The 19,535-nt window shown below is 34.4% G+C and overlaps 1 protein-coding gene across 1 annotated transcript; it reads right to left on the bottom strand.

Moving 5' to 3' along the window:
• Positions 1–10,154: 10,154 nt before the first annotated feature.
• LOC126771944 (segmentation protein Runt) lies at positions 10,155–18,620 on the bottom strand. Its single transcript, XM_050492123.1, has 3 exons — positions 18,173–18,620; positions 12,569–12,703; positions 10,155–10,903 (listed from the first exon to the last, which is right to left on the bottom strand). Exons 1-3 carry the CDS (start codon positions 18,618–18,620, stop codon positions 10,257–10,259), a joined length of 1,230 nt encoding a protein of 409 aa, XP_050348080.1. The 3' UTR covers positions 10,155–10,256.
• Positions 18,621–19,535: the final 915 nt, after the last annotated feature.

The following is a 19,535-nucleotide window of genomic DNA, read 5'->3' as shown; positions in this document are numbered from 1 at the left end:
TATTTTAGGTGTATTCATTATAGAAAATCGTATACTTGCCATTTCATATGTATTTTAATAGGATACATTTTTAACGCTATTATGGATTTAAAAATACTTGTATGTTATATGAGATACTAGTTCGCGGCTTCGCCCACGTGTGAGGGAGGGTAGGTGTTAGACAAAATTAGTAAGGATAACTTTACTGTGTGTTATGTATATGTGCCTTGAAAAATCTTTAGGATATTACATAAGATTATGTATATGATGTTAGTTGGTGATCTTGTTTCAAATTGTTAAATTGTTTGCTGATGAAATTTTATCCTCTGAGTAGTAATTTTAAGAAAGTAAGGCAATACATTAAAAACAAAAGCTAATATAGTTCAGGTACCAGTTTCTTATAACTAAACTTACAGTAGCATTTTTTTCAATAACTCTTATTAAAGTTGCTATATAAGACAATGGTTAGGGTCAGTTCATACTTTTTATTGCGTCTTTTACGATACCGCTTTACAGACGTTTCTTTGTTAACTTTCTTTTAGATGTTCTTGTTTCTATTTTTAATTAGTGTCCTTTTCGGCTAAATGTGCAGTCGAATTGTGTTTTCGTTGGGACAGATTTTAAAATAAGAAATTGTGTTTTTAATTTAATCGAATAAACGTTATGTATTAATGTGTAGGATACATTTTAAAGTGCACAAGTATGTGTGCAGGCACAGTTGCACTCTGTCTTTTGTAACTCTATGTGAGTTCAGTGGAAATGAAATATGACATAACCGGGGAGAGATCAGAAACAGGACTTACACTACCAACCTACTGACTCTAGTTTACTAGTGATAATTTCTTGACAGACGACACATAAACTTTTTGTATTAGTATGGTCCTGAATATGTACTCATGATCGCAGGATCTACAAACTTAAAATTAGCCTACACTACATCGACGAGACAGCTTTCATAGTTTTATATCGAATATATGCCAACTACTATACTGGTGGTAAAACTTGTACAAGCTCATCTGGGTAGGTACCAACCCACTCATCAGATATTCTACCGCAAAACAGCAGTACTTGGTATTGTTGTGTTCCGATTTGAAGGGTGAGTGAGCTAGTGTAATTACAGGCACAAGGGACATAACATCTTCGTTCCCAAGGTTGGTGGCGCATTGGTTATGTAAGCGATGGTCAACATTTCTTACAATGCCAATATCTATAAACGTTGGTGACCACTTACCATCAGGTGGCCCATATGCTCGTTTGCCTTTTTAAGAAAATTATCCATTTATCTTTATTTGAATTGTGTTTAAGATTCAAGTTTAATTGTGAGTCTCATTTCTTAAAAAATGTCCCACCGCTGGACAAAGGCCTCATCTCTCTTTAAGGATAAGGTTTCGAGATTATTCCAGCACAGTGCTCAAATCCGAGTTGGTAAATACGCACTTGTATCAGAAAGTGTATTTCAGTGAAATTAGATACATGCAAGTTTCCTCGTGATGTTTTCCTTTAATGCCAATACTAGATGAATTTCACAAATAAAGCGCATGAAATTTGTGGTCACTTGAAAACGTAGTCTTCATTTAAAGTTCGTTTCTACTCGCTAGGTTATTTCAGCTTTTATAGTTATTCCATGAACCAGATAATATATTTTTTAAATTGAACTGTGTGGAAACTACCAACAATTGATAAGAAAGTAAAAATAACTTTACTACGTGGTAGGGCTTTGTGAAAAGGTGGTGTGGCTACCACCCACTCATCAGATATTCTACCGCCAAATAGAAATACTTAGAATTGTTTTGTCCCTTTTGAAGGATGAGTGAGCCAGTGTAACTACAGGCACAAGGGACATAATATCTTCATTTCCAAGGTTGGTGGCACATTGGCGATGTAAGGAATGGTTAACACTTACATGCCTATGTCTATGGGTGGTGCTGACCATTTAACACCAGGTTAGGTTACACATTTGCCCGTTCACCTACCTATAACATAAAAAAACTTTCTACATGTTCAAAATAAAATTAAGCATGTCATTTTCCGTTATAAAAGTAATTTAAAAACCAAATATTTCGAGTTTCGTCAACCTATATAACATTTTAACGAAACATTCTTAATTCGATGTTCAGTCAATCGCGCCTCGTCCTTTTATTTATTCGCTTCATTAAGGGCTTGCAGTATTTTCTACCGTTTTTATTTTTTCCTTGATTCGGTTCGGACGTAAGAAACGGAATAAATATTAATAATACAGAGGGTTTGCCTTTAAAATAACGCGGAGGCAGCGTGTTGACGACTCCTAATTTGACGTAATTTACATAGATTATGCCAGTTCGCTGAGTGCCAATCTTTTTAAGTGGCTTCTTCCACTCATTTTGCGTTCCTTCCGCGACCCTATAAGGAATTGATTATTCTTAAGGACCTGTGCAAACATTTCATACATAAATTTTTAGCCTGGTTAGCTTCTGATTGATATCTTTGGTGATTTACTGTGAAATAAAAAAAAACCGTCTGATATTGCTCCGATAACTTATAAATACTAAATAATATATGCAAATAACATATTAGTTAATTAAACAAGACTCAATCAATGCTCGTGTTCCATAATAAAAATTTAAGATTAAGGCCTTACTAATTATGATCTGTTGAACTATTTATGTTTCGTAACGACTGCTTAAATTAACAGTGATTTCTCTCATTCGGTCATTATGGATATGACTTTCGAAAGAAGAAGACAGAATATTTTTTATCTGAATACCCGCTAAACAACGTTTGTTAGTAAGGCCGTTAAAAAAAATAAAATTAAATAAGCCTGTTTTTTTTACCATCCATTTTCGTAAAATATCTAAAACAACATTTGATTATCCTTATATTCTGTATATAATACCTAAATAGTGAGTGAGCCATGCAATTATAGGCACTAGGGAATCAACAACTGAAAATAAGTGGTAAGTGGCGCATTGATGGTATAATATACGAAGTGGTTACAACTACAGCGAGCAAAAGTAGGCAAAAGAGATAATTCAATTATCTTAACTTTTGGTGGTTCATTTACACGACTAGCTGTCTGAAATAAATTCAGCAAAAAATGTTATAGTAGTATGTATATATGGTCGGCATGATTTGCTTTAGTCTAGAAAGTTCGAATGCTCAAGCCATTGATGTACATGGAACTCACTATTGCGCTGGGTAGGGTAAAATGGATCGCGTTGGACCGGACTCGTTTGGAAATACAACTTCGAAATTCAAACTATGGTAACCAATTTCATGTATTCTTTATTTAGCTGCAACGTTAAAACTATTTTTATTTGAATAGGTTGGTACCCTTGAAGAAGGGTAATGTTTTTCGAGTGTTTGTTTTATTAATTTGGACATTCTGTACCTTTATGGATTTTAACATATGAGACGTCATTCGCTTAATTATCAATGCTAGGAATGATATTAAGTCTAGTCTATTTATAAGCGAAAGTGGCGAAGATCATTAAGCTTAACTAGCTATGTTTCAAACCCTGTACACATTAGGTACATACAAAGGACATAGGAGTGTATATGTATATTAATTAAATAGGGATTATGTGAGTCATTTTAAAGCAAATGATTGTGCTTATTTTAGAAAATTAACCGCTATATATCAAATTAGTTTTTTTTTCAATCTGTATGTTATATGAGCAATTCTTGCATTTCTTGTATAAATTTATTTTCGTATATCTCGGAATCGGTTCTTACGATACAAATTATTTTTTTTTTTTTAATTTTGTATTTAGATAAAGATTTGTTTTTTAAGTTTATCTATTATTTTTATTATCAAAAAAAAAAACATAATATAACGTAATTTTTCACAAAACAATAAAAAATATAACTAATTATTTATTGTTATGTACTAAATATTATATCAACTGTTGAATAAAACGTCTTTTACATCCATAAGATTTCACATATTCAAATTATTTATAGATATTTGTTTTTTTTTTAGAAAGTCACAGAGTAAATATACATTCTATACAGTTCAATACAAATACTATTAATTGTTTCTATTCTATGCGAATCATGTTGTATTTTTATTTCAATTAAATTAGAATATATTTTATAATATTCTTTAAATATCTATATATATATACAAGACTAACTGACTGACTGACTCACATACAAACGCTCAGCCTAAACCATAAAAATTTGCATACAGGTTTACATTACTTTTGAACAGTAGGTAGGCACTAAGAAAGGATTTTTGCAAATTTAACCCCTAAGTGACAAAGAAGATAAAAGTTTGTAAGAAAATTATTTTATGAGAAAAGAGCTATGGAAATTGGTATTTGGCAATTCTGAATTATGACGCGAGTGAAGCCAAAGGTAAAGCGCTAGTTTCTTATATATTAATTCAACTACATATAAAAATAATTTATTATTTGTAGCGTATAGTTTAACAACTCATCAAATAATTTATGTCTATATTATTATATTTGATATAATATAAATAATACTTTTCTAAGAACAATAAGATTCAATCAATAGATACTAAAAGTCGGATAACGCATCGGGCAGCCATCGCGACAACGAAGGCCACATATCCCGGACGCAAATATCGTCTAATCCGACCCGAGCCACCCCACTTTGTAAGCCAACATTATCTCATGTTATTTTTCGATATTACCCCGTTTTACGTAGGCCGGGGGCGCGTAAATCAAATTTATTACCTTTTTATACAGGCATTAAAATTTTATCGGCGTGATTTCTTTCTATTCCATTGTCCAGTCGAGTTTCTGTCATCCCCTATCAATTTACGAGTGGCGATGTCATATAATTGTGTTATTAGAAGCTTTCATTTTTAATTGTTTTAGGTTGAACGCAGATGAGGTGATGTGCGATGTATGAATTAATTTCTATATTATGTACAATGCCAATGGCAGCGTTAGCCGTTGTAGTACGACTATTATAGTAAGAACAGCCTGTAAATAGTCACTATAATTAGTTATATTCATGTATTTTTGTATGCGAAATGTTTTAGGACTTGTAAATTAAAATAAACTCTATTCAAGAAGGCTCTTAAAATACTTTCTCACTCGGAATGTCGATCTACCGAGTAGAACCGACAAGAACCTCAGTCCATTATATATTTAACAATCATATAATATTAGATTCCTGTATGAAAATCAATGAATACTAAAACAAAGCTTATTTATCATTTATGTAGTAGAAATGATTCGATTCAAATTATAGTTTAATTGAGGCTTAATAGATTCCAAATTCAATAATGTTGTTTGTTAATGTATTTTTTATTTAATTTAACAATAATAATCTGTAAATATGTAATTGCTTTCTAATTGAATTATAATATAATTCAAATATTGATAATGCCGGAGGGCCGAAATGGCCCAGTGGTTAGAACGCGTTAACCTTAACCGATTAATCTTAACGTGTTCAAACCCAGGCAGCACCACTGACTTTTCACGTGCTTTATTTGTTTCTATAAATAATCTCGTGCTCGGCAGTGAAGTAAAACATCGTGAGGAAACCTGCATGTGCCTAATTTCACTGAAATTCTGACACACATGTATACCCCAACTGGCTTTAGAGTATTATGGTGGAATGAGCTCTAAACCTTCTCCTCATAAGGAAAGGAGGCGTTAGTCTAGCGGTGTGACATTCACAGACCATTTCTGACTTTTAATTTAGAAAAATAACTATACCTAGATTAAAAAAACTAAACATATTAAATAGCAAAAATCGCTGTTAAAATTATATCAGTGAAATATATAGTTCGCTATAGTACAAGTGTGTAAGGCACAAGTGTGTAACGTTCGCATGGAGTCCTATACTCGTACTTGCATCAAAAATGTTCCATTTAAATTTTTTCCAACGTAAAGGCGCCCGGAGCGCTGCGGACCATCTCCTGTAACTGAAACAATAAAATCACGTGAAACGATCTTATCGATATATCTGCGGAGCTATTCTGTAATACCTATTCGTGCTTGAAACTCTACGTCGAATGCTAATTCAAATTGATAATTATTTCATACCTATAAAGTTACTATTTATTAAAAGTCCTTTTTAATCGAAACACAAAAAATATGACGTCAACGTGAAGCTGCTAACGGTTGATAGTAAAAATTTATTTTTAAAAACCTCATTTTTAGACGAACTAAATGTCTATACTCATTTTACAAATTTGAATAGTTTTCTTTTGAACGCGCTAATCTCAACATCTACCAGTCATATGTAAAAATGTTTATTCATTATATAGCCCATTTATTTAGAAATGTTAGACTACATAACATTCCGTTTTAACCAAAGGGTTCAAAGCCTATGTTTAATGGTAAAATCGCGCGTTGCAGTTGCGTATATACTTGCGCTATATGAAGGCAGATTGACGATAGACCAAATTCTATACTATTTCTTACACGTTAATACATCTTCAATCTTTATGTCAAATATTTCTTTCTTGTTCCTGTCATTTCACTGACATACTCATTATTTAAGCCGGGAGTCGGGATACAGCTATGCAAAATGATTATTTTTCATTTATCAAGCTTTATTGTGCTTAGCGTTAGTATAACTGATAAATAACTTGTATCCAATGAAAATAATGAAATTAGTTACGGTTAATATTGATTAATACATTACAAATATCATTCGGAAAAATTAGTGTGTATAATTGGAATAATGTGCCTCGTTTGTTAGTTTATTTTTTAATATTCTTATGTAGAACATGAGTAAGCTTACGCATTTTTACTCAAGACGCTTATGTTAATGTTACCTCAGAAATGATATAATATTTTTTAATAAGTTTATCTATATGATATTTATTACGAATTAAAAAAATGTATGTTATAAATTTGACATAATTACCTTAGATTTCAATTTCCAATTAAACTTAAGACTAAAACTTTAATCAGATCGTGAATTACCAGTAATAAAGCAGTCTTTAATGTTCTTTGTCTATCATGTTAAAATGTTATCCATCAGTTGTATTTCGTACCTTTATTAAAACTTACCCTCATTTTGTATCGATTTTATAAGCCTTTTCAACTACAATACTTTGTAAAAATAAAGGATTTTATCAAACAATAATAAAAATCGTACACTTCCACGTTGGATAGCAGGCGCTCGCTTGTATTTAGAAAAGGTTCCATTTCGATTTTTGTTGGGTCTTCCCCGGTCGGTACAATAAAAGCACGTGGCAATCTTATCGATATGCGATGTCGAGTCCGGCCCGCGGGCGAGCGCTTAAGCCGCAGTTCCATAACGAATAAAGTAATGTAGAATGAATAAAACCTTTTTAGAAGTACAATTTTTAGGAAAACCTAATTGAATTTTTAAATAAAGAACATTTTATTTATTAATCCAAATAAGATAAAATAATACAGAGTGATTATTAAAATATTTAATTGAAGGAAGCTGGGTAGATTTAATTTAAAATGCAATACTAGTTTTAAATAGGAAGAATTGTTCTAAATAGTTTTATGCTGCTTACATTTTTGTAATCATTCGACTTTGTCATGATTTGTACAGCAACTATTTTAATTTATACTTATTTGTATTTAGTTGGGGCCTTTGTGTTAGTTTTATTCTTATGTAAATAAATATTGTGAGTTACAGTTATACTAATGATGATTATAAATTGAACACAAATTTAATGATGATAATGAAGTAATATTTAAAATAATAAACGTTTAATAAAATATCCTTAAGGTGATGAGCTCCTGATTATAACATAAATAATATTTATAATATCAATGTATAAATTTAACATAATATAAAGAGACTCGTGTAGTTTTGAATCTTTAAAATATGCACTGAATAATCACGAAGCATTGAAGCCGCTCAAACAAAATTTTAAACTCAAAATACATCCACTGACGCAGGCCGGCCGTCTGGCCACAGCTTTTTAATACATCCAAATAGGATGGCCCTGATGTATGGACTCGTTTTCACCAAAAAGCGAATCATAAAGTCGACGCCTGAGATACGAATCAAAGGCAACATAATGAGGAACCTCTATTCATTGCGCGTCCTACGTGACTCAGCGCTAGATAAGACAAGATGAAGCTTTAAAATGCATTTTTAGCTAAAGCTATATAAATCATTGATGTCGTAAATATATTAACCTAGATTTAAATGTAGGGCATATTTGACCTACCCTCTTGTTGAATTTCACTGACTGTTAAATTGAAAATCATATTTGTCGAAGAGTTCAAGAATAATTTTATTACTTACATTTAAAATGTTCCATAAAAGTTGTGTGTTGTTACATTTATTCTTTACCAAATTGAACACACTCTTCCATAGTAAACAATCGAGCTACTATGATCCACTACTCACTGAATAACTTTAGACTAAAGCGCACATAACATATTTGTACAGCTTCAGTAATAGACGTGCCATTGATTCTAGTTCTCATACGATTATTTATGTAAAAACTTTTTAAACATTAATCTACAGTACATCTCATCCAGTATTTAGTAAATCTCTGTGAGCTGGGCGTTGTTTGAGGAGCGGGCGGCTGACCGCGGGGCGCAGGGCTGCAATCAGCTAACCGGATCAGCTCGGGCGCAAACACAATTGATAGCGCCACGCCATCGCTTCTCTGCACCACACCACGCACCTCGACAAATTTTACCTTCACTGATGAACATACGTGTTGAAATGAAGCTTTATATTTTGTATTATTCATTAACATTACGTTATAATGTTGTCTATTTTTAAAAGTATTTTAATTACATCAAACTTTTAGGTATTTTAAAAGGAAATCGGTTGACTTTAATCATAAGCTGCTTCCTAATAAGTGAATAATTTAAATTGAAAATAGCTTATGAGAAAGGTGCCGAAAAATTTCTATACATAAATAGGCGAAGACATAACATTTCAACAATTTTTTATTCTTTGTCTGTCATCCGATTTTCATTTCTTTTTTTTGTTTCGTCGCTACTGAGGAAGAAAATAAAAGGAAAAAAAATAAATGATGTAAATCCATATAATATGTTTTCCTCAGATTTTCATAATTATGTTCGAATTTCGACCGCCGAGTTATTAATAATTTAAACATGCCATGTGTAGTATTATACATTTTTCTTACGTAATTTCCTTAATGCGAGCGATCCCATGAAATAAATTAACATCAATGAAATACTCGCTCTTGTACGGCTAATGGAATAGCATTCGGAGTTAGCGTACACGTGCATTGCACGTTGTGTCCAAGTAACATAAACAGACTCGGATGACTGTCTTTATAGTAACATTTGTAACATTAGAAATAATAGCCCAGTTATTATGAAACTATCAATGTAAAGGATTTTTTTTTAATATTATGTTATCTTTTAAGTTTAAATTATATGAAAGAATTTCTTCTTTCATATAATTCAGTTTTAAATATATCAACAATATAAAGTATTTATTTGTATATGTTTTACGATTAAAATTAATTTAATTATAAACGATATTGAGTAAATATTTTTACATATATATAAATTTTATATTATATTACTTTAATTTTATTCAATAATAAATTTTTGCCTTAATTTGCATTGCTATTTATTTATAGTCGATTCTGTCACAAAGGGGCCTGCACGAGATCGCTATGTTTTTTCTGTATTGTGATAATAAATATTTTATATTGTTTGGATTATAAAAAAAAATAACTAGGGATTGTTAATGGAGAAAGTTTTAAACACTTGAAATGACAACATAATGTATTAATTTATAGATTGAATCTTAAATTACGACCTGGGTTAATCGCCATATTTTTCAAAGAAAATCATATTTAAAAAAAAAATTAATACATATATTTTCGTAGTGGACTGAAGCTGATGATAGAAATAAAATACGATGCATTTTCTCGGAAATCATTTTTTATCACGGATCTCTACATACTCGTATGTACACTTCACTGCTTATCGAATTTTAGTTGAATGTATATTATTAATAGACACGTTTACAGTTTATACAAATAAATCGGGCTCCCATTTTTGCTGCTAAATTGAATAATCAGTCAATGTGAATGATTAATATAATATTACACATTAAAAGTACATCTACGTAATTATTTAAAGTATCTACATTATTAACATTCAAATAACTTTAATGTAATTTATTTATATTTAAAAGCTTTAACAACGCCCGTAACAATCATTACATTTTTTACATTTCTACTGTCAATGAAGTCAGTATCAACTAAATATCTATCTCTATTAATAAATATCTGAATTTAATTTAATAATACAATATTTACAAGCTCGTTTTATCACATTTCAATAACACCGTTTCACACGGATATTAAATCACTTACACTAAAAATGTCAATATGGTCGCCATACAGATTTGTGCGTTGATATCGAACCGTTTGTAATTTTGGTTGACGTCGGACTGGTGGAAAGGGCCCGTGTTGTGCGTTGGGATGTTGGTTTTAGTTCATTACGCATTCGTGGTCGATCGGATACCGTAGAATCCGCTGCCTGGACTTGTTTCATCTCTTGAAGCTCAACGTTCGCTGGCCTCGTTGGGTGGAAAGCAGATTTCACGACCTCGATTTGTTCTTCATCTGATTCGTCAGATATGGTCGCCTCGTGTGTGGAATTTACTTCTGACTTAGAATCGGCCTTCGATCTCGGGCTCGCGTTTACAATACTTCTCGGACTTCCACTTTGTCTACTGCTTGTAGGAGACAAACGTGCACTAGAAGTGTCCATTGAAGAAACATTGCTTTGTAAGTGCCTCAAAGCATCGTAGGGATTGATGCCATTTTTCAATGTTAGTTCTGGTGGTAGCGTCTTTAATGCAAGCTCCGCAGGATGAGGTGGGAACGGTAACAGACCATTTGGTGGAAGGAATGCACCAGGCGGTGGAATTAGTCCCGCAGATGGCAAACCTGCCATCGCTGGTGGGAATGGGAATAATTCACCTCCAGGCAATGCGACTGGTGCCGTCGTGATTGGTGTAGCTCCACCTGTGGACAAAAGATAATTGTATTAGTAATATAATAAAATTAATACTTTGTTCTACGGCTTCTGCTGTCTGATTTGACGACATGACGTTATATGAAAGACGAGCCCCTGGGGACTGCCAGAGGCACGCGGGCACTCTGATGATTCCCTGAACAACGAGGGTGCATAATCGTACTAAGGATAATGTACAATCTGTAGGCGTTTAAAGGCGGCTTCATCGAAAGGGATGTTTTTTTAGTACGATATTAGGAGGGTGAGGGTGCAATATTTATTTATCCGAACACAACGCCGTTCTTTACGATCCAGACACGACATTCTACCTTAATTTTGCTCGATATGTCTCCTCTGTGTTCTCAGTCGGGAAACCGCATTAGCGATGCGCGGCACGTGTGAGGTGTTGCAACGGACACATGTTCGGTACAAAGCCGGTTCTATCGCGATAAGGAAGTTCGTTATCTCCGTGCACGGCTGACAAAGAGGACTCGAAACGTGAAATTTTCATTAGCAACAGTGTTCAAAAGTTCTTGTAGCTGTGAGCTTTGATTCTCGATAAGTGTAAGAGAAGCGGGCGCATAAAAAGGACACGATGGAGGCGCAGATTGGGCCACAAAGAGCTCGGAGGTGGTGCAGCGCTCGTATCTCTTTTACACTTTTTATATTTGCAGCAGTGGCAGTGGTGCGCAGACCACTTTAAAAGGCAAAGGGGGTGGGTGGGGTCGTAACTAGGGGGTAATTTGGTGAGGTGGGGGCCAATATCGGCGTCGCGCCTGATTGAGGTGATCCCGACGTTCAGATTTGAAACTGCTATGCGATAACTATGATGTTTAATTAATTTTAACATAGATACAGGTGTTATTACGAATTAGATTTTTTTAATAATATTTGTTGTAGATTCATGGTAGCAGGTTGATTAAATGTAATCACAAATATATAATATTAAGACGTTTTTTAAAAATCGCGACTTTTTTAACAACTTTTTGAAAGTAGAGGAACAATATAGCAAGCTATAGAAATATTTGAATACAAATTGCAAAGTTAAGCGTATCGCTTTGTGAAAATGAACCAAGCTTAGGTTTAATAAAAGTCGGTAGGTGTTTGAGTACAACGCTCCTCGCGTTTCAGCGTCGGAAACAAAAAGTGGCTGGTGGCGCGGTCGCCTACATTGGAATAAAATTGACTCCACACTCTCTCGAACGTGAAGGTGGCGCTTTTTATACTTTTTCCGTTCTACACCCCCACTTCCCCCGACGAACAGACTTCAGCGGGTGGTTTTGCTTCGGTCGGACCGGTGTTGTTTTGCAGCGCTCAAGAGCCGCTTCTTTTATTTGAGCCTTTGCGTTGTACGGCCTTGAGGGGTGGTTCCGTTGCGAGCAACATGTTTTCGAGTGTTGTTTGCTAAATCGGGAATTTTTAAATTAACGAATGCCAAATAATCCTTCGATCGGAAGTTTAGTAGGAATCAGAGAATTGCAAATATCTGTATTGAGCTCTATAAATTGCAGGTTTGTATTTGCTTGGACATCCAGCAATAGTTCCGAAAACTTCATAATTTATTTAAATCTAAAATACAGATCCATCCGTACCGCAGGGAGTACCGTTATTGTCCGATGACTTTTTTTTCACTATCCACTGATACCATTTTTTATGGCTGTATATATATATCTTACCTTTTACAAGCGTTTGATCTCTCAGTTGAGGTGGCCTGAAGTAGTCTGCCCACGCATAATTGAGATATGCTGCATCTAACCATCCGGGATTCAATAGAAACGGATTGAATGCTCCGGGATGACCATAACCATAATCTAAAACAAAGAAAATAAAAAGTTAGTATTGATAACATAAGAACTTCTCTTTTGTATGAAGATATGTATTTTTCTAGAACAAATGTTTAACTATATTATTAAGATTACGAGCAAGGATAAAATGATTTTAGGATACAATTATGACGAGGTCAAACCTCCGGAATTTCCGCAAGGAGTCACAATCACAACTCACAAAGGCAAGGTAGTAAAGGCGGCGACACACGGCCAGCACACTGTTTACCGTGCCCGCCGACTATAACAAGGGGCTTGTATACAAAACGACCGGTTTACTACTGCAGTTAGCCGGCATCTCTGTGCTATACGTTTTTACGACCCTCCACCATCACGTTGCCTTTCGCCTTTCAGCTAGCGAAACGCTTTTTTATTTGTTTAATCGATAGGCTACTGAAGACGCCACTGCCGACGTCTATTTTCGTTTTATGATCGTTTTTAATCCGGTCGCGAGTCATCTCAATCGATGCGATCAGGTGTATCGACGTTTTTATTATGAGATTAACTATTTACGAGCACTTCGTCTACTTTGTTTTGAATTACTGAACATTTGTTTAGTGACTCTTCGTCTGATGTTTAATGTTGCACAAGTTTTTAAGTAGTTAGCCTAAATTCATTTGCTATCCAGATTGCTCTTGATCATACGCTTTTGTTTTTCAATAAATAATCAGGTGCGTAGAAGTTTTTATTGCGTACTAAGTACGTTTATATAAGCTATCACTTTATTTTTGTGTAAACAATCCGTACCAATTCGTGATTAGCGAGTGTTTCGAGCCAACGTTTCCCAAATCGCGGGTATTTTAAATTAAGAACGTGATGGATGGCCCGTCGCGCTGTCACGTGGCAATCCGGCTGAAGAGCTCCGCCATCATGGTACATAATAAGTTAAATGTGGAACTCGGAAATGGCCCGCTCCATTTGTTAATGCCAGTATTCAATTAAATTCGGTTCCCCAACCCTTTGCACATGCGGGGCTTTGAATATTAACATGGTTAACGAGAACCGTTCTAACTGTTGGAAGACATTTCGGATTAATTATGATATAACGCTTTAGATTTCATATTCTGTTTAAGAATGCTGACGAATGCAAAAGTGTTAAAAATAGTGCTGTATGCTGTAATGGGTCGCTAAGCGTATCAATTTTGGTGCTATGATAATAATAAAGCAAAGGCGATCCGACATAAGTGTCAAAATGGGCGTTAAATAACTCAAATGAGATGCGAGCGTTTGTTACTCGTAAATTAATGTGGAAGACGTGTTGGGCGCGTGTTGAATAAATGGAATCAGAGTTATGGCTCATAACTCGGGGCGGGTGGCGACGACGATATCTTATGACAAATACCGCATTTATATTGTCTTTTAGTTTTGATTGTCTTGCTTTATTCTGAGACGTTATTATTGACGCGGATAACTCTGCACAAACTAATAATAATTTGAAATGACCTTTTGAAAATTATCAACGATATAACGTATATTAAATGTTATTAGGGATTTGAATAATATTTGTACGTAATATTTTAGATTCATTAACAATAATAAACTTCGTTGAAACTCAATAAACCCAATCTTGAAAGGAGCCAATATACGACTGTCCTTTCGATATTGAAGTTATGAGGAAACAAATCGGTGGTAACTTCATCACATACGTCGGTTATGAGGGTCGCTGGGTGTGGATGTGGTATTAGCAGCGGAGGGACATAAAATCCATATTTTAGAGGCAGCGGGCGGTGGCGGGGAGATCAAACGGACTTTACGACGGGCCCCGAGATTGTTTACATCTGTTACGCGACCGTGGCCGCACCATGAAACTTGGTAACCGCTTGTACAGCAAGTGTCGCATATTAAATTCGAAACTGATCACTTTCTCGTCTTTCTCGTGAATTTTTTGAATTACTTTGAATAAAGTTCATTACCCGTGGGTTATGCTTTGCGATCCTTAAACTATACTTGATCAATCGAACTCAAATTGAACGGATCTACCCCTACGCATATACATATATATACGCGAAAAATAACTTCCCACTTATTTTTCTTCACTTATTTTCTTTTATTAAAAAAAAGCCGAGATGGCCCAGTGGTAAGAACGCGTGAATCTTAACCGATGATCGTGGGTTCAAACCCGGGCAAGCACCACTGAATTTTCATGTGCTTAATTTGTGATTATAATTCATCTCGTGCTTTACGGTGAAGGAAAACATCGTGAGGAAACCTGCATGTGTCTAATTTCACTGAAATTCTGCCACATGTGAATTCTACCAACCCGCATTGGAGCAGCGTGGTGGAATAAGCTCCAAACCTTCTCATCAAAAAGAGGAGAGGAGGCCTTTAGCCCAGCAGTGGGACATTCACAGGCTGTTACGGTTACGGTTACGGTTATTTTTCTTCAATGATTACTCCAAAAATAAATATATTTAGTTACAAGAGGCACTTTCAATTAACCTTTCAGAAAGGTACATAGTATATGCTAGATATAATATAGAATGTCGTGTAATAATTTATCGAAGGGGTGTATTGGTAATATAAAACACAATTTGAAATCAACGAAATTATGTTCTTTAATGATTTCTTTGTACATTTGAATATACATAAATCAGATGTCACAACAATTTCAAATTGTAAGAGATTTTTAGCTATTAAAATAAAAGTTTATTATTCAAAAGTCAGTATCTAATAAATTGAATAGTAAGACGAATTAATTAATTAATGGTACAGCTACGGTAATAAAGCCGCGACGCCACTGATCGCGTTATTATCTTCTGCCTTTGATGTTTATCGCCAAGGATGTTAGTTTTTCCGCGTGTCTTTTTATTATTGACCAAAGTTTGGGCGCATCGGTTTGTTTATACATACGGTCTCGAACGTTGTAACGAAAATAGTTTTGTGGTGTCAAAACGTTATGATTCAAGCGTGATTTGTGGACTTGCTTTAATTGAGATGGGTTTTAAGACGTCTTTTTAAATTGTTCTTGATTTATTAATGTGCCTTGAGTTAAAGTTTGTTTTTTATACAAGCAATCGTAATAAGTATCAATTAATCAAACATTATATTAAAAATTACTTGTATATACACTTTGGTTTATTAATTATTTAAGAATTTTAAAAAAGGTTAAATACAAATTAATATAGTTTAGAGTTCTTAGTTCGAGTCAAAAGTTTGTTTCAGTTTTACTGGATAAGATTGACTTACATTATTTAATACATTAAAGGTGCGTTTAAAAAAAAGTATTATCGTTATTTCTAAAATAGGTATAATATTTTATTTTTAAGATAAAAAAATATTTTTGTATATCGTTTTGTAAATTTGACTTGTTATTCAATAGTAATAAGAGCAATTTCTGCAACGAATCAACCCACTCATCTTCATTAAAGTATTATATTTTTAAAACCTCTTACCAATAACAATTTATAAGGCGACGTCAAAACAATACTTAAGTCTCTTAAAGACAATCGAGCTATTTCTGTAACACGCCTTCTATCCGGTTGTGAGAGATTAAGAGAACTAAGTAATTAACGTCTGTGTGATTGACTGATTCTCACGTTCCTACAATTGTACAGATGTTGGATTTTATTTTTATCTGATCTACATTCCCAAAATTATTCATTATGTATAAAGAGTTAAGCTAATTTTGAGGCTTTCAAAAATTATTTCATATATTTAAAATGTTTATAAACGACTGCATAGAGGCAGTAAATCTTATTTCCAGACTGCCTTAGTTGTTAAATTTAAAAATATTTATAGGTACGCCGCACGCGAACACCTTGGATTTATTCTGAAATATAAGTGTATTTCTTTCCGAAATATATCTTATTAATTAAATTACGGGTAAGTAATTCTAAGACACGTATCATGTAATAATGGAGTGTGCTCGAAATGAAGCTGATAGAATATTTTTTTACGTTTAATTAATTATTGCGGGGAGGTGGGGGCATGTAACAATGTCCTAGCTAACCCTACTTCAGAACCAGCGAAAGTTTTGTACAAATTAGTGAATTTCATATTATTAAATAGTCAATTTATTAAGAATAGATATTAAGCAATTTATGAAGTTTAATGTTCTGTAAGCACTATGAGGGTGGCATTTTCTTGAAGAAAAAAGACTTTTTAAAATAAATGAAAAAAAAAGTAATTATTCGATTTTAAATTATAAAATATGTTTTAATATTTTTTTCAATTTTACATCAAACAAATAAGTAGCTACACAATATAGAGTTGGAATTTAATAAGGAGATAAATATATTGTTATGTTTATTTATATAGTTCAATATATAATAGTTGGATTTCAATAAAACGTGGATAATTTAACATAAAATCTAGGTATTTTATTTCTCGAAATAGGTTTTGTTTTTTAATTTAACTGATATTTAATAAGGACTTCTTAACTAATAAATTCTTAGATTTAAAATAATGAAGTGTTTAATTTTTCAATTTCACTTCAAATAAATGAGTAAGACAATAAATAGAGTTAGAAAGGTTATAAGAAGATAAATATTTTTTTTAAGTGTTTATATATTTCTATAGATAATGGCCGTATCTTTTCATTAAGGAATACGTTTCTGCGTTAATAGTTCGATATCCATTCATGGCAATTTTTTTATATATTATAAGAGAAAACGTTTAAATAGTTACCTCTTTAACCGTATTACGACTTTGATTAAGATACCTATAATTTTTCTAATATATTTGTTTTAAGCTAGTTAAGTACATTATGCGAAATTGTTAAGCATTACATTTTTATTATATATATTTTTTTATAATGTAATAAATAATAATAACGCTCAAGTCGAGAGAATAATATAGAATTGTATAATGACTACCTGCATATTGATCGCCCGTGAAATGGATATAAAACTATTTTAAATGTGGTCAAATGGCCGGAGCCGCAAAATCGTCTGTGGACTGGCGGGCGGCCAGCGCGCGCGCATGAATTCTTTCAGATTGTGCATATTTTGGTTTTAATTTTTTTTATAACGTGTGCGTTTTATTTTTCAAGATTATAGGTTCCTGGCATTTATATTTCGAGCAGTAATTGCGAAATGATGTTGATTTATGTTTACGGCATGAATATACGGCGGTGAAATTCTTTCAGAAATATGTTGCAGCTAACATCGTAAAAATATGGAGCGTTATATTTTATTTAAAAAAATATGTAGTAGTGTATCCTTGTTATCTCATTACTTTCGAAATGAAATAAATTTATTTAATAAGTATTCTTAATACCTACATATCTCCTCTTAATAATTTTAGATTTGCTTATTATTAACCGTGTTATTTATAATAACCAAAATATCCAAATATACGTAGATATAATACACGATAGTACTCAAAAAACTTAAATATTGTTACATAAAAATAGTATCTTTATATTAGTAGGTATTTATACTTGCACAAGTACACGCAAGCAACAAATTGAAATACAACATAAACATTACTATAAATAATAAATATTGCAAAACTTACTTTGTTTAGTTCTTGGTTCTCGCGGGCCGTCAACTGTAACCTTGATGGCTTTGGTGTACGTCGCAACCTGACTCGGGAAGGTGCTGATGGTGATGGTAAGCGAAAATGACTTCCCACGACCGCTCCGACCCACGAACCTCAGATCGTTGAATTTTGCTACTTGGTTTTTCATTACTGCCGTACAGTTCCTCATTTCTGCCATTACATTTTCATCATTTCCCGCTTTAATAGTAACTAATGTGCCATCTTGCACGTCATCCAAGGCGACAACCTTAAAAGCCACGGGTAAGGACTTGTTCGACCGCCAGTGACCAGGCAGTGCCGAACAAAGTACAGCCGGTGAACCCGTCTGCACCAAGTCTCCGTGACTCTGCCGATAGTACTCGTGGATGTGGGTATAAACGTCCGCCATCGTAGGGGTCGGGGGACTCGCGTGTGGAAGGTGCATCGACTCCAGTTCACCCTAGAACACCTCTCGACACGCCACTAAAGTTCTCTGTCACGTCACTAGTCTTTAAAACACACCGTTAAAAGTTTTAAACACGCGATCGAAATTCAAACTCGCGGCGAAGCGGGTACGGAGCACTCCGGAAAGTTGTGCAAAGTATGGGCGCGAGACGTCGTGTGAGCCGTGACCGACCGTCTGCACCACTTGTTGGGTGCGGGCAAGACGTCGGGCGGGGGACTCGGAAAAATAAATGGGCGACTCGGCGAGACCGCAAGCCGAAGACTCACGACGCGTGCCGAAGTCGCGGCGAAGGGACGCGTACTCGCGAGGACTGAGTTTCGACTGATGACTGCGATACGACGCGACTTTTTCCGATGGTCAATATTTTGCGTTCGCGCGGTCGCCGCCCCCACCCGGGTGGCGGCCCCTACGTCTCGTAAAAAGCGGGAAGGAGACGAAGGGTGCGGGCAGCGCGGAGCCGCAGTGGGAACGAACGGGACGGTCGCGGTCGATCTCTGCGTTTTTATAAAAATGCTTGCGAAAACGAGACACCGTAGCACATCACTAGTCGGTGGGAGAGGGATAGGTGGATTTTTTTGAATTACCGCGGTGACGTATCACGAGGCGGCGGTAATTAGGCCACGGGGCGGCGGGAAACCGCGGCCGGTGCGAAAACCTATCAACGAGCTCATGAAAAATTATGATTTCCATGTTTGAGTCTAAAGCTTGGTTCGTGGGGTGGCACTTCATTTGACCAAAGCATGCGTGGAATTCAGAACGCGATGTTCATCGAATGACATTTTTATTCACAGAATTTAAATGAACTACGACTTTTCCTTATAAGTTGAAATATTTGTTTATTACTGTCTTTGCTGAATTATAGTATTTTTCCATAATATAATAGATAATTGCATT

This window comes from Nymphalis io, chromosome 11, assembly GCF_905147045.1.
Source record: "Nymphalis io chromosome 11, ilAglIoxx1.1, whole genome shotgun sequence".
Classification (NCBI taxonomy): Eukaryota; Metazoa; Arthropoda; class Insecta; order Lepidoptera; family Nymphalidae; genus Nymphalis; species Nymphalis io.
This window is presented reverse-complemented; position numbering and strand designations above follow the sequence as displayed.